The sequence below is a fragment of the Calonectris borealis genome, chromosome 9, assembly GCF_964195595.1.
Source record: "Calonectris borealis chromosome 9, bCalBor7.hap1.2, whole genome shotgun sequence".
NCBI lineage: Eukaryota > Metazoa > Chordata > Aves > Procellariiformes > Procellariidae > Calonectris > Calonectris borealis.
In genome coordinates, this window is record NC_134320.1 from 16239837 (window position 1) to 16256499 (window position 16663).

Below are 16663 nucleotides of genomic sequence, written 5' to 3' on the forward strand. Positions count from 1 at the left end.
TATGAAACATGTCCGTTCTGCTTTAGTTTGTAGCCAGTTTCACTTCCTTAATTGCTCCGATGGTGGGGTTTCAAGCAACACGAGGGAGCATCCTTTGTTTAAAAAGAAAAGCTTTCATTCAAGCTGGACAATATTGTGGGCCTATTTTCTGTTTGATTGAAGGTTTATGAATGCTCCTTTTTCACCACCACCACCACCCCCCCACACACACAGAGACACAAAATTGAGAAGCCAGGCCAAATTCAAGCTGACAGAGTCCATGTGAAATGGTTAAATAAATAACAACAGAAAGACGACTTTTCAGACCCTACATTAGTTGCTGGAGCCATCCAAGTGCAAATAATAAGGCTGGGAGTAGCATGTAGCCTTTTCTAGAACGAATGCCTCGTACCTGCCTCCTTACGTCAACTATTTTTTTTTGAAGGGGAACTTTGCAGGAGTCAGTCTGGCATGTTTAACTGGGGCGAGACTGGTGCATGCTGTGCAGGGATCTCTCGCACACCCCTCGTTCAGCACAGAGCATTGGTAGCGCAAGGGGCTGAGGCTGGAGCTTGCAGGGGGATCCCTGGAGCATCAGTGAGATCTGGAAGTCTAGCTCATTTATGTCCATTTTGATAAACTCAGCCCACGTTTTTTGGCTCATGATAGTTAAGACTTGCTGATGAATAAGCAAGGACCTGAAAGTTGTTGAAGGTAATGAAGTGCCTATGAAATATGTTCCTTCACAAGGACATGTTTGTGTTGCGTATGTTCCTTTTACTGCTACTGTCTTCAAGCTTCTTTACCTGCATCTTTAATGAGGAGGCAGGCACTGCCCTGGTGGATACAGATCTTCATACTTAATTTTCTAAGTGCCCGAGTTTGTCATGAGGAAGTTGCTCTATTTCTGGGTTACTTTGTTGTCATATCAGTCTTTTCATGTGAGGGCACCTTCTTGTACCCCGCATTTTACAGCATTTGAGGAGGGCTGGAGTGGGTATTAGAGACACCAGTTCCTAGAACTGATATAAGAAGAAGAAGAAATAATATATTTGCTTCTTAACACTGAGAAGGGAGCATGTGTTATTGGCTTTCTTTAAGAAATTGAAAGATCCCAAAAGCCAAGCAAATGGGAGACAAAGCTTGCATGAGGCTTATGAAAACAAGTCAGGGAAGAGAGAGCAAGCATCCTTGGAGCCAGGTCACAGCTAACCTGCCCACGCCACTGACGGGAGGCATAAGCCAACCCTCCTCAAGGCTGGAACTGCCCAGCACATTTTGCTTCAGTTCCTTTGGATGGGGAGGTTTTCCAGGAATTCAGGGCCTCTGGAGCTGCTGAAAACAGAGGCACCAGCAGACCCACCTCTGCTGAGGAAGAGGGACCTTGAGAGCTAGGTTGCTTCATAAAAATAATTTTGTTCATCCTGTTCCCTGGTGTAGAGGGTCTGAGACTGTGAGGCAATCAGGATTTCGGCTCCTCTATTGCCCTGGCCTTTTTTCAGCTCTGAAGGATGCTCTTTCGGCAGAAAATCCCAACATGCCTCTGCAGCGAATGGATAGCTGGTCATCTCTGTGTGGAGTGCTGATGATCTCTGTTGCCATATTGCCACCTGTACCCAGCACAAAGACATGTTCTCCTTAATTACTGACAAAAATGTCTCTTCAGAAGCCTCCCAATAATTACTCAAGTACCCACTTAAGTGGCTTTTAATTTAGGCTCCCCACCCCCACACTCGTACATTTTCCAATTGCCAAGCACAGCTAGTCTTATGGATAAGCTTCTGCCAAAAGAAAATGCAAATAACTTGCCCCCTGGTTTATACTACCTTGCATGAACTTCTCTGAGCCCATAGCATCTCAGAAGATGGTATTTTCAACAGGCTAGAGGAGGAGCATTCAATCATAATGAAAGATGAAGGCTCTTACTGTGAGTTTCCCTGCATCCGACAAAACTTGGCAATGCTACAGCACCTTTTGTCAGAGTGCTGCTGGCTGCCTTGCCAGCTCGTCTCATTACCAGAGGCTGCCCCTTGCCCCTGCGCTGGGGCGGGAGTGTCGCACAGCAGACAGCTGCCCTAGGAGTGCCCATGGGCTCCTGTAAATGCCATGGGGCAAGTGGCAAGGATGAGCCATGGCCATTGTGCTGGGTGCCAGAGGAGGGGCAGCTGACGCTGTCCCTGGGGCGGGGGTGAGGGACCGTTCCCAGCTTTGCAGCCTTCTTTGTCGGGGTAGAAAGGGAAACCCAGGGGATCCTGTCCTGTCATCCGGAAGGACCTGGCTGCATTCGAAAGGGAATGCTTTAGGATGTGACTTTGATGGATAAGCAGGGTCCATGCCTGATAGAAGGCATTGCTCTCTCCACTTATTTCTACTGTTTTACAGGGGTAGTCTCTGGATACTGAATTCAATCAATGACTTGTCTGTAGCAGGCTCCAACAACCCTTTAACTGAATAATGGTTTTTGTGCTACGTGATGGAATAAGACCAAAGAGACACTAACTCTTTCCCTGAAGTGGGAAAAGAAACATGCATATGAAGGGAGAGGGCAGGCAAGCATGGCCAGAGAGGAGGAAAGAAATCACACTGCACAGGAATTCCTTGTGCAAGACAAGAGCTGTAGAGAGGTCATGAATAAAGGAAGCAAGGAAACAGGGTTGCCCATGTCCAAAAGCTGTTTTTGGAAAGCCCAAGAAGAGTCCTACAAAGTGGTTGGAACAGCTATTGCAGCTTCTGCTTTAAGCACTTCTGGAGTTCAGCAGTCTGAGGGCAGAAAAGGCCAAAACTGTAATTCGTGTCAGGGAGACATGTATGAGTGATACAAGTCGGGAAGCTGTGATGGATGCCTATAGAAGGAGCAGCCGAACAGTTGGTAGTGGTGCTTTTTTCCTTTGAAAAATGCCACTTTATCAAAACTATGGGAGGGAGAAAGGAAATAGTCATTTCAGAGGAGCCTGTTGCAACAGGGATTTAAAGACCCAGTTTCATGCCCCTGCTCTGCCTAGTGCAAAAGCAGAGACTTGAGTCTTGGTCTTGAAAGTGGTGAGACCAACAGTTCTACCACAGCAGTGTGCTTTCTTGCTCTTCTGGCATTTCATAGTGAGCTCCGAAAGGTCTCATTTTCATTCCTCATGGGGAAGAAACATAACTTTGAGCCCAAGATTTTCTGCAAAGTGAGTTTCTGTTCATATTAGCTCTATTACTCACTGACGCCGGGTGAGTCTCAGAAGTCAGGCGGAAGGGACTATCTGTGACTGCTCAGTCTGGTTTCCTGCTTCACTCAAGTCAGGACTGCACAGAACAAGCCCAGTAAGTCCTCTGTGACAGGCATATCCATAGGGCAAGAAACTTCTAGATAAGTGGGATTTGGACTAGATGTTAGGAAGAGCCTTTCTCAGCGGAGGGTGGTGCAGAGCCGCATTCCCAAGGGAGCTGTGGGATTTCCACTGCTGCAGGTCCCTAAGCAGGGATCCGACCAACCTTGTCAGCGATGATGAAGGTAGGTACTGCTGGCACAGTACAGGGGTGACCTCTCCAGGGTCCTTTGTACCCCGTGTGCTATGATATCAGCTCATCTATTTTTGAAAGAGGTTGGCTCTTAGGGTGAAGTGATAGAGAATCCATCACAACTCTTGCCATATCATTCTCTTGATGAATTACCTTTGCTATTAACAATAAACATGAGCCTTGCCTTGACTTATAGCCTCCAGATCTCATTCTGACTTTGCTGGATTGAAAGAGCTCCTCCTTTCGAAAATGTTCTTACTGAGAAGTGAGAGATTTATCAGTCAGGGTTAAGACTTCTCCGTCATTCTCTTGGATACAGAGGATCTCAACCATTTTTCTTCTGTGGCCAGATTTTCAGCAACCGCAAACTATCAGTGACCACAGTACTAAGAGGCTAAATACAGCTGAGTACCAAGAGCATTTTCACAGGGTGGCCCCGTGTGAATACCCTGTAGATGTGCTTATTACTGCAACAAAGAGACTGAACTGCTCGAGTCTCTCACTATATCCATATTCTTTGTAGACCTCAGACCCTCTTGGAGCTATGTTCTGACCCCTGCCACTTCTGAAGTGTGGCAAGCAGACTTTGTGACTTGTGTGATACCGGTGTTTGCGGCACTGGGTACAAATGCGACAGAGCATTTCTGCTTCTGTGCTCCCTGTTGCTCCATGCGTGCACCCATGGGTTTGGGCTCTCCTAGCTGCAGTTCTGTGGAGAAAGCTCCTGTTCAGCTGTATCTCTCTCATGGTTCCCAATTCCCAGAGTCACTGCTTTCTGGGAAGAAAAAAGTGCCCAATCTTGAAGTAATACAGACTGCACAATTTATCCCCAGAGGTTTGATCTGGCTGCGTTAAAATGAAACTTGTTTCTGTGAACTCAGTTTCCACGTCAGTTCAGTTTAGTCTCTTCACCAGACCTGCTGTGATCATTAATTACTACTGCATTAGTCTTTGTACCCTTGGCAAACTTAGATTTACTTCCAGGCCACTGATATCTTTATTGGTGTCTGGATTGCAGTAGCTGTGAGAGTCTGGGGAGAGAGGACATGGGATTTCATTTTACGGGGGAGATAGAAAAAATAATTTATTGCTGGGGAGGGAAATAAATTACAATGCAAATAGCAAGAAGTGTTTGGAGGCCAGGGGTATGTGAGGGAAGTGATGTATTCACCCAGATCCTTTTTACCCAGCACTTTAGGTCAGCAGGGGATGAGGGAGTCTTCAAACCTTGTCCTAGCTGTATGACAGCTGTAATCTCATATTTACGTTTAGTGTTGAGTATGCCCTTGCAGTATGCGGGAGGAATAAGCAGGTTCGGTTAAATAAGATGCAATCTCGGTGCATGTAACTTCAGAGGCATCCTGAGGGCAGGATTAATGTTCCAGCACTCCTGTTCTGCAGAGCTTGATGACAGTGGGAGTACCAGGTTTTGTCAGAGTCACTGCATTTCCTGCGAGCTCTCCGAACTGCAGGGAGCCTTTGCTGAGTGACAGAGCAATGGGCTGCCCCTTTGAAGCATTGCTTTTCTGACCCAGCAGGATTTGGGATATGACCTGGCTCAGGCTGCAAGTGCTGGGCTGCTTAGGGATTTGGATGTTGGATGAAGGGACCAGCGAAGTTTGCGGTCAGGGAACTTTCCAAGGCCTTTTTAGGTCTGGCAGAATCTATTATATGCAGATAGAGAGATTTATGGGTCTGGAGGGAGTTTGTTATTTCTCCTTGACAGCTTCTCTCCCTTCCTCCCCTCTTGGCCTATGCCCGTGCAACATCCGTGCATTAAGGAGGCTGATGTCTCCAATCTCCAAGCCTTGACTTGCTGTGGAGCAGACGGTCCCACAGCCCTGCTGGAGGAACACGATAGCAGTTTTGTTCTCCCTCCCTTCTTTTTATCGTTCTCAATCACATAATCGGGCTGTTTTGCCTCAGCCAAGATCTAATCAGGAAGGATCTGTTTGACTTTCAGCAAAGTCAACTTGATGGAAACTTTAAATTAAAAGGCTTTTTCCGACATGCTTGAAAACACTTTTGGTTGGAATCAGTGTCTGGCTGCATGGTTACAACATGAGGAGGTTTCACAGCTTGAGCAGCTTTCCTTCCTCCCAGGGAGGGGGGAAAAGCATGGGCAGCCCCTTAGACCTCCTGAGCCCAGGGGTTTGGAAGCCCTGGGCCTGAAACTGTACTGTGGGGTCACACTCCCCTCTCCACCCAGACCACATCACCATCAAGCAGGTGAGATGTAAAGCCAGACACAACCAGGTTCAATGTCCATGGGAATTGGGCACCTCTTGCGTTATTGAAACTGTAGGCCAAAATGGGCTACAGGCTGTCATCAAATAGGATTCAAAGAGAACGATGGGGATGGCTGACCTCTCCTAGGGAGGAGAAAGTTGTAGGAGTTGTCTTGTTCATGAAAGTGCTGCTACCCTGAGGTCTGAGGACTAGGTGTCTGCTTCAGACAGAGAAGGGCATGATGCATGTGTATTCAGTCTCAGGCTCACAACTGGGGTTGTTCTCTGGTGGCTATTTCTTGTATTTCAGCCTCAAGCTCCTGCTTTGCATTAAAAGCACAAGGGATGTGGTCTTTTCCTCTTTCTTGCCTGCTGTGAATGCAGACATAGAGCTGGGACGAAATCTCAAGTCCACGCTCTCTCTCCCCTTCCAGTTCCTTGCAGTTCCTGTGGCTTAGGGCTATTAGATGGGTGGCCACGGGTGAAAAAGTCCCTAAGGGGGCAGATGCTGGGAGAAGCCCAGTGAGGAAGAGGAGGCAGAGGGAGGAAGGAAGGGAGAAGGCTGTCTGTCCTGTCTTTTAAATTCAGCAGCTATAGTACAGACAAGAAGATACTTGAGTTTTCTTTCCATATGTTTAGGTGGGTGCTTCTAAGCCTGGAGCAGCTGGTTGGCTGTGTGTCCCTTGCTCAGGAAGAGAGGGCAGTTTTTCATGCCCTGATCCCATTGGGGAAGGCAACGGCAGAACGGCAGGACTGTTGGGCTGGGGTAGTAACAGCAGCTTTGAGATGAGCACGTCTTGAACAAGCCCCAGGTCTTGCTCTGGCATGTGGGACAGGCGCTGAGCTGTCTGCAGGGAGGTCTCTCTTTAGATGTGGGAACGGTTTGGAGACAAAGTCTATTCAGCCATACAGAGGCTTCTTGAAGAGAAATGCATCATGGCATTTTCATTCCTAGACAGCCACAGTTGCCTTCAGCGAAGCGAAGCTTTCTTGTGTTCCCCTGCCTCCAGCTGGTGTAGGCAACAAGTCACTGAGGAGAAATAAAACCTTCTGTTAAGTAGAAATCCTCTCTTTAAAGGAAAAAATATATATGAACATAGAAAATCCAAGTAGAATTATTTCTTTTTCTGGGCTCCAGTTGGTTTTGTTGCGTTGGTGCTGCTTGTGGCCTGTTTTTTGCAGCAGTGGTTTCATTCTGCAATCTGTGTAACTGCTTACCTGCCACTTGCTTTAAGACGCAGACAAGCCCAACTTCTCCCCAGGCTAGAGCTGTTTTTAAAGACACTGGGTAGGCTAATGAATGCTCCTCATGATGAGTTGCAAATTCTGTTTTAATTGAATCTTTGAAGCCAAAAAAGGGGGTGAGGGGCCCATTAAATATATTATTTTAATATAGCAATCAAATGATGCAGGCTCTTCAGTGTTTATTAAAAGGCCTAGTCAGCTCAGAGCTCAGCTGTGCGAGAAAAGCCCAGAAAGCCAGCCAGTTTTCGTACTCCGCTGCTGTTTTAGTGCCAGATCTCTCTCCCCGAACAGCATATTTTTAAGTGGCCATGTGAATTCTTATTAGGCATCCAAACATAGATATAAAACCATGCATTGTAAACAGAATTACCCTGCACATAAAACGAGCAAAATAGTGAAAGGTCTTTTCTTTTCTTTATCAGGTTACCCAGGCATGTTTTTTTTAAAAAAGTCCACCCACACAGTGAGACTAGGGAATGCCAAAGCCGTATGAATTTTAATTATGCTAGACATGCAACAAGGGGCTACCTTGTAAAGAATAAAGTTAATAAAACATGGATATGGGCTTAATTCTACTTAATAAGCAGCCCTGGCAAAGCACATTTTACATGTAATTTACACAGTGTGGAAATTGGGTACAGTTCTTAAAGAGGTGTCTGCATGCAGACTTTCAAACTCAACAGTGCCTTCCTATTGGAAGAGATTTGTTGCTATGCTGCTGTAATATGGTGAATTAGGCCATTCATAATTACTGGCCAGAGATGGGCATCTTTCTTTTCCCCATTCAACTACAGCAATATGCATATACATTTTAAAGTGGTATAAAATTTAAATCTCTTCTTTAACTTTCATGCGTGCATTTTCAGTAGCTATGCAGATAAAACAGCAAAAAACCTGCATACACTTCTAGCTGTAGTTAGCTCTGTGTGTACAGAATTAGTAAAGCAGAGATATGCCTAATGACTGAATCTACAGAACATAGCCCATGGCTTTTGAAGGCTCTATGAAAAATAAACAGGATATTCTGTTAGCAACCCTGCGGGAATTATTGCAGTTCGCTAAGGAAGGATGCCAATAACCTCCGTTTTGACCTAGATAGATCATTCTGTTTAGGAAGGTAAGGGAATGCAATTCTAGATCTCTTCTCTGTTCAAGCCACCAAAGCCCTTCTGAAATTCAGCCAGGCCTTCATTTTAAACCTCAGCGCTGAGGACAGAAGAGTTTATTTATCAAGTGAACAAAACCTCAGAAATGACAGCGTCTTGAAACGTGTATATTGGCCTCCTTCCATAGCAAGTGCCTAATGCATAGGCTCCTGTATGCTTAGGGTGGGGTGGGGATGTTTAATAAGCATTGTGAGTCTGATTCTCCAACAGCTATGGGGAGTCTGACCCTCTGCCTGCTCCTGTGTGCAGGATTGGGGCCTTTCTCCACAAACTGCGGGAGGAGTATTGGCATCTCCCTCCAGCGTGATCAAAACACTGTCTTGCTTTTTCATTTTATGAATCAGTGCTATTCTCTCCTTCCCTCTTCATGGTGTGCGCTGTGCAGCTTTCCAGACTGGGACTGGAGGTGAGGAGGGAGCCCGGGGCAGAATAGGCAGGGGAGAAAAATTACCTTAATAATTATATAATATAGATATTATTATATTACATTATATTATAGTATATTACATTATAGTATATTATAGTATAGTATATTATATTAAATATAGGTAGATAAATATATAAAAACAAAATATGTGCCTTAAGGAAAAATGCCATATTGGCCCAGTTTGATCAAACAATTCAGCTTCCAGTGGTGGTAATGAGGAATGCAGCCCCTGGATTCAGCAGGGGCTAGTTGGGATGGAACAGCGTAGGCTGCACTACCTTCAAAGCGGAGTAGCTGATACAGATGAAAATGGGAGATGTTTTGAGCCCTGTTTACCCAAACGTAAGTTGAAGGAGAGAACTTGTATTGGCAGAGACCAAAGCACATGGAGGCTTTTCTGTTTCACTTGGCAGCCCACCAAAGGTAACGTTTCACCTACAGGAATGACAGTGCAGGAGCAGAATGAGGTTGGCCTTCAATTCTCCAGCTCAAGACCACTCTGGGCTTGCTTGGTGTTTATAAAAGCATGGGCTTTTCAGAAAATGTTGTGAAGTTGGGGCATGATCCCGAGTGGTGCAGACCAGATGCGCATACCAGTAATGTCACCAGGAGTCCATGGCACTGTGCCCGCGTTCAGAACCAAACCCCATGGACTCCTTGGCCATCCATAAATAAAGACAGACCTGCGTGTTAGCAAATGCAACATTATATTCAGTTTCACAAGCTCTGCTTTAATTTGATTCCATCACTGCAGAAGCAGAGAGACCTAGGAGAAGCATTTCTTCTTAGAGTTGCAGCAGCTGTCTTTTCAGATCCACAAATCACCGGAAAAAAAAATACTGTGACGAACTTTATCACTGATTAGGATCATTTTTAAGTGCAGAGCTGCTGCTCCTAGTTTACAGCTACACAAGAAAACAAATTAGTCGCATGTCAAAATAACTGAAATTTATCTAATATGGGGGGGATAAAACAGCATTCTTTCACCAGAGATTTGAAGACTACAGGCAAAAAAGTATCTTTATATATAGATGGAAAACCTCTTTCTTGGGAAGACATCAGATTTGCTCACATCCTTTGAAGATGAAGCTTTGGGTAATTCACTGGCAGTTCAGACAGTGATTCTCTGATTGCAAACAGCTTTCTTTAGGCCATGCCTGTACCTTGTACTGCAACATTCTTTGATGTCAAGTGAAATAATCTGGCAGAGAAAATTAAAATACGAAGCATTTTAGTTACAGGAAAGGGAAGAAAAATCTTTATTGATTGGGACAGTGAAATCTGCTCAAACAAGTTGGCAGCAGTTAAAAAGAGATCAACAGCCAAACATTTATATCTCCCAAATGGTTTTGAATATCTTCCTCCCCTGTTCTCTCCTGGAGAACCTGATTCTACCTTGTTTTGGCATGCATAGGGATTAAGAGTGAAAATCAGGAAGTAATGCCAGAGTTTAGTTAATCTTTATGGACTTTATAGTGGGTGGTTGTTCCAGTTGCCTTTTTTCCCAATACCTTAAAATAGTTTAGAGCTGAAGTTCCTGCAACAAAGTAGTTACAAAGATTACTTTGCTGAAGTTGATAATTCTCAGGAGGTGTCACCAACTGGTTAAAGTGCCCTCTTCAGCTGGGTACATGCTTCACCCCCACACCTCCAGAACTGGATTAGTCTCGTCCTGCCACTGGTTCTCACCAAAGTGTAGCTGGGGCAGGTCTCCCAGCCGAAATCCCTTCTCCCTCCACCCTGCCCGCTGTGCGCTCCCCCAAGCATCTTGCTCATCACCTCCTGCACGTACACTCGTTAGCTGATACTTGAACCTGAAATCTGGAGAGCTCCGTTCTTATGGCAGCAACAGCAGTTACTTATCTGGATAACCAGAGACCTATTTCTGCACTTTACATTTTGTTCGGTGCAGTTTTATGGCTGGAGATACGAGGGAGCCCGCCCAGCTCCTGCGGCTTGGCCCGAGCAGAGCACCTGCTGACAGACTGGTGGTCTGCCTTGGGACGGCTCTAACCAGAGGAGCCTGGTAGTGCCTACCGCTGCAGCCGGCTCGCACGCCCCCCAGAAGGCACCGACCCACCCGGGAGCGCAGCCCTTGGGGCGCCGGGGGCCGTCGCCCTGTCTCTGCTTGCGCGGAGAAGCAGGGAAAGCCGTGGAGATGCTCGGCTGCTGAGGCTGGGTGCTCGGGCACCTGCAGCAATGGCCGCGGAGGTGCCCGGGGTGGCTGCACGAGTCGCAGGCGGCGCCCTCGGAGGGGGCGGGCGGGGCTGCGGCTCCGGGGAAGCCCGGCTCCCCGCGGGGCTGCCCGGGCGGAGAGGCAGAGCCGCCGCGGAGCTGCAGTTGCCTCGCTCTGCCTGCGCGATTTTTCTCATCCAAACCTCGATCACGTAGGATTGCGTAGAGGAGAGCGAGCGGGAGCAGCTGCAATTCTCCCCGAGCCCGGACCCAGCTCCCGGCCGGCACCGACCCGACCCGACCTGCCCGGCCGCCGCGGGGCTGCGGGGCTCCCCGCCGCCTTGGCAGCAGCCCCGCGCGGCGTGGGCGTTCGGGGGGGCTTCCCCGGCCCCTCCCTCTCCTCTCTCCGCCTCGCCTCGTCCTCCCCCCCTCCTCCCGGCTCCCGGGCCGGGCCCGAGGATGCGGGCGGGCAGCGGGCGCGGCTCGGCTCTTCCGCGCCCCGCCGCCGTCGGGCGGCACCGCGGAGCATCCTGAGCCCCGCACGAAGCAGCAGCAGCGGCAGCCGCACCCCCCCGCCCTCCTCCTCCCCCTCCACCTCCTCCCCGCCTCGCATCGCTCCTCCCGCCGCCGTCCCCGCCGCGGCAGCCGGGCCCGGGGCCGCCCCGGTACCGAGCGCTCCGCGGCCTCCCGCCGGGCCGGACGATGTGGGTTGCTGCCGTCGGGGAGAGTCGCTGCCGGGGCAGAGGCGGCGAGCAGGGCTGGGGGAGCTGCGCCCGCCATGGCGCTGTGAGCCCGGGGCGCCGAGCTGCGGCGATGTGAGCCCGCACCCGCGGCCGGGGCGCTTCTTTTTTTTTTTTTTTTTTTTTTTTAATTTAATTTTATGGTATCGCCTTTTTTTTGTTTGTTTGCTGCCCTGGTGCTTTTTCCCGTGGCTGCTTTTTCCTTCCCCTCCCGCCCTCTGTGCGAGCGGAGTGGGGAGGGGGGGAAAAGAGGAAGAGGAGGAGTGCAAACAGAAATGCAGCGCGGCTCGCCCTGAGCCCGGCCGCGGGAGCGGAGCGGAGCCGCGGGACGCGTCCATGTGCGCGCACTGCCGCGCCGCACCTCGGAGCCACCGCGCTGGGGCCGGGGCCGGCCGCGGGCCGGGGGGGCTCTGACTCATCCCACGGCCCCTCGCCGAAGGGCGGCCGGCGGAGGAAGCGCCCTCGCCTGCGCCCGGGCGGAGCGGCGCCGCGCCGCAGGGACCCGCGGATCCTCCGCGCACCCCCCCCCTCGGACACAGCTGCCGCCGGCGGACCTTTGCAAGCGGGGCAGCCGCCTCCCGGATTTACAAGAAGCGGGGGCGCTGCCAGCCCGGCCGGGGGTCTCGCCGGCGGCCGCCCGCGCCGGGATTTGCGCTCCCCGGGGACAGACCTATGGGCGGCGGGGTCCAGCGGCCAGCCATGGTTGTTAGCCCTGGCGCCCTGCTCCGCCTGGCCGGCTGAGCTCTCCCCGGCGCCGGGACTCAGGGCTGCAGCGCGTTAAGCGGGGTGTCCCCGTCCCCGCGGGGCGCGGCGGCGGCTCGGCCCCAGCGCGCCCGGGCGGCGCCCCCCGGAGCGGCGCGGAGCGGCGCGGGGGGCCCATGAGCGGCGATGGCAGCGGCTATCGCCAGCTCGTTGATCCGGCAGAAGCGGCAGGCGAGGGAGTCCAACAGCGACCGGGTGTCCGCCTCCAAGCGCCGCTCCAGCCCCAGCAAGGATGGGCGCTCCCTCTGCGAGAGGCACGTCCTGGGGGTCTTCAGCAAAGTGCGCTTCTGCAGCGGCAGGAAAAGGCCGGTGAGGAGGAGACCGGGTGAGTACGGCGGGCCGGGGCCGTGGGGACCCGCTCCGCGGGGTGGGGCAGCCCCGAACCTGCCGGGATGGCTGCTCGGTGCGGGGCGGCCGGCCCCGGGGCTCCCCCGGCACCGCCGGGTGCCGTCTGGGGACAGGCTGGCTCCGCGCTCAACTTTGGCCCGGGTCCTGGCGGGTCTCCTTCCCCAGGCTGGTGGGATGGGTGGGCACATCCAGCAGCCAGCATCCCTCCGGCGCTGCCCGAAGCGTGAGCAAAGTGGGTCCTCCGGCAGGAGAGACCCTGCGGCTTAATCCGTGCTAGCTTAACCCAGAATTGTATTTTTCCCTCTTCCTGTAGGTACACTTTTGAAACAATCTTATCTTATTTTCTGCATAGTGACAAAGAAATCGATAAACTGAGGATCGATTGGAATTGTGGTTATTTGATAACTAGATCTATCAAGTGCTATTTCTCAAGCAGAGTTGCATAGGGAATTTTATTAGCTCAGAAAGCTTTCTAGATGGCAGCTGCACGTCTGTTGCGCCTAACAATGCGCTTGCAAGGACCTAGAAATGCATCTTAGGGTAGTCTTCTTTTCCTTTCTTTCCTTTATTTTCTTCCGTGTGTGCTCAGTCTTGGTTCCTTGTGGAAAACTTCAGCCCTGGTGTACGTGTTGCTCACATTTGCACGATGAAGTCCCACCACCCACAGTTTCAGTTCTGAGCAGTGCTTTATGCTCTCAGCTGTCCTTGGTAGGCTCGAGAACTCAATACCTGGCAAGAGTAGGCCCTCTGTGATTTCTCAGTAGAATTATTATTTTCTTCTTCCTTTATTTTTTCACTGCTATAAATCACCACTAAGGTAAGAAAACAGCGACTGGTTTGAGAAGCTGCTGTGAACATGTACTTTTCTCAGATGTCTGTTAGTATCACGGTTAAAAAAGAGTGATACTTGTTTACTCAGCTCTTTGGGAGGTACTATCAACCTGTGTAATCCTCCCGTGTTTTCCATATACATTAATATTTTGTTTGTTGATTAGTCTCTTCATGAAGCCCCTTCTCCACATCTGAAGTCTGTCAGTTATGACTCTACAGCAAGGTGTCAGAGCTAGCTGAGGGCTGCTCTTCTGGCAGCCCTGTAGATTGAGGTACGTGGCCTTTACTTAAGTGAGGAACAAAAAGAAATAGGGGGAAAGCCTCTCAGTATAGAAGGCCACTTACTGTTGTCAGCAAAGGGGAAAGAATAATTACTCTGGGTTGCTGTCAGCACCCCCGATTCACAGGCTGTGGGGCAGGGACTATGTTTAACTAGCAAAATACTTCAAGACTTGCAATGCATGGGTTAGGCTGTGAAAACCAGACTCTTTAATGGTCTGTTTTAAAGCAGTTACCAAAAGAGGATGCAAAATATCTGAAATATAGCATGACTTGAAATACTAGAAGAGAAAAAAGTTGCTTCTTTTTTTTTTCCCTTAAGTTATGATGAGTGGTAGCTTGCTGGACCGTCCTATATATTAGTTAACCTGTGCGCCCAAACCAAAAGATGGCCTTTGCCCAAAAAGTGTGGTCATTTTGTCTCAGGAATCACGCTTTGTAGGATCAAGAGTGGGACCTGGGAGTCTCACTGATGAAATCTTTTCCCATTCCTTTTTGCTCCTCATCTCCATCTGCTGTTGAATGAGGTCCCCCAAGGACTAAAAGGGGTGGGAAGTCTAGACTTGTTACCTAGATTTCAAGATGCTTCGTCACATTAAAGTTTGAGTGACTTTTACAGCAGGGTGTGGTTGGTGAGCCTTTATTGGTCCTACCACAATGCTCCCAGCTGCACAGGTCCAATTCTGCTTCCTTTGGACTCACTAAATACCTGTGAAGAATTCATGAATTCTAAGAGTTCCCTCAACTTGCATGGACTTTCATGCTGAGGAAGGTGTTCAATAACTTACAGACCAAAATGATTTAAGGAAGACTTTTTATTGACTTAGAATAAGGATCAATGGTACTTAGTGCTGTAAAAATAGAGCTGTTCAGTCTTTAGAGCTGTCAGTCGATGGCTCGTAACCGGTACTGTATTCATTTTATAAAATTAAAGTAGAGGAATTAAGTTGCTTTAAAAAAAATTCAAGTGTCCTTTTCTAGGCTATGGATTGTGTCTGCTTTAGTTCCCTATATCCATCTTTTAAATAGAGATTTGTTTCAGTGGTACGTCCTATTCCTGGACTCTGGTGCGCTGCTCAAAAGGCAGCATGCCACTCGGTTTGCTGCTACTTGGATTGTTTATTCAGAGAGTGTATTGTGCCCAGATAACTTATTCATTGCAGAGTCGCACTTCTGTATAGAAGATGACATGCAAATGAATTGAAACTGGTTTAAAGAAACGTGCATACATTGTGCAGTGACCCACAACCCCAGTGATTATGTGTACTTAATGATGTGCTGGCTCAGTAGTTTGCAAGTCAGTGAAAGGAACGTGAGAACATCCATGTTCAAAAGGGGTACAACCCCATTTGGAAATGGTACAGTGCTAGGGCAACTATCCTTACCTTTTTAAACGTGACCTCATTTTATGGCTGTGGGGAGTAACTGTCAAAATACTTAACATTTACAGAATGATTTTCATCTGTAGTACTGAACAAGCTCTACCAAATGGAGAGGATTCTTCCCATTTTACAGAGGGCGAGACCAAGGCACGGAGCGGTTACCTGACACAGAGACCTAGTTCCGGATGCTCGCTCCAGCACGCCGCGCTTTGGGCCCTGCGCTGCCAGTGAGGTTACAACGCGGCAGTGGTGGAGCTGTAGCAGCTTGCACCATTACAGAAATATATTCTGCTGGTGGTTCACGTTCCCTTTGCTTTTGTAAAAGTAACTGTGTGAGCTTATGTCAATTAAGTGTATTTTAATATGCGACTCAGTGCTGTAACTGAAATATTCAGTAAAGACATGTAAAGTAAAGAGCAGAGTTACATTTTGCACTGGTTGGCACCTTGTGCTTCATTTCGCAGCTTGTGTGAAGCGGCAGTGAAATACTCTTGCTCTTGTATGGGAAGGGAGAATTCGCACCCGGTAGAAGTTCAGGCTCGCTCGGCGGTGGACATGAGTAGTCACAGATTTTGGCAAGCTACAGGGAACCAGGTCCGCGCAGGGACATCTTGTATAATCAAAGCTATCAGGGAAAACAGACTGCAGAAACATCTCATTTGTCGGTTGCAATAAGCACCATGTTACAAAATGAGCGCTTGTTTCGTCTGCCTTTTTGATGGGCAAAAGCAGCTCTCTCACATGCACGCTCTATGTTCTTTTATATATCTTGCATGCGTTTGGCTCCAAGATATGATTTATCAGTTTAAGATAGGCTCAAATAAGGACGTTGAGTGCTGTGGACTAAGCTGAAAATTTGGACACATGGGCTTAATCCCATTATCGTGAATTGATACAGGTCATTGGCCACAATTGTGCAGGTACCAAGCAAAATATGTGTATGTTGAACAGCACGTGTACAATTATATGTATAAAGTACAGTTAGAAAAGATTAAATTACATATTTTGCTCTGACCATAGTAACTTGAAAAAGGATTCAAAAGAAATTGCTGTATGGCGTGGCTTTGTGGTGCAGGTTCAAGAGATGGCTCCTTCATCAGAGAATGATAGATCTAAGAGGTGAATGCAGAAGACTAGAGAAAGCAGCTTTCTCTACATGCCAACAAATGGTTAAATGAAATAGTTTTATCCCTTTTGCGGTTCTTCATCCCTTCTTCAGCTGTTTTGTGACAGGCTGGAAGCCCTGGGATGGTGGGTCCAGCTTGTTTGTGAAAGCTGTGGCTCTTGCTTCACCGACCATCTTCTCAGGCAGAGCTCACCTGGAGAGCTGGGCTGGAGTTGGCCTTCCGTCATGCCGTGGCCACTGAAGGGCTAAGCTGAGGAGTTTGGGGGCCTTGCATGAAGGGAAACAGGCTGGAGCATCAGGCACAGCATCTGTGGGGGTTGGTAGGAATTTTACCTGTGTGAAGCCTGCTGAAAGGGTGTCGTTACTTGGGGAAATCATATTTGAATTCAGACGGCTGTGGGTCAGGCAGTGCCAGGCATTGTGTAGCATCGTCTCCAGCCCTTCAGGCGTTGCTTCTGTAGGAGAGTTTCC

General features: G+C 49.0%; 1 protein-coding gene across 3 annotated transcripts in view; it reads left to right on the plus strand.

The window, feature by feature from the left end:
* The window catches only part of FGF12 (fibroblast growth factor 12), a 231811-nt gene that overhangs the window by 114132 nt on the left and 101016 nt on the right, over nt 1-16663 (plus strand). The window contains exon 1 of one of the 3 annotated variants that reach the window (XM_075157089.1): nt 11165-12551. The exons of the other annotated variants lie outside the window; for them this stretch is intronic. Coding sequence (XP_075013190.1) covers nt 12353-12551 — 199 coding nt within the window. The 5' untranslated portion in view covers nt 11165-12352. Of the gene's footprint in view, nt 1-11164; nt 12552-16663 lie in introns of those variants that run through there. 3 annotated transcript variants of the gene reach the window in all.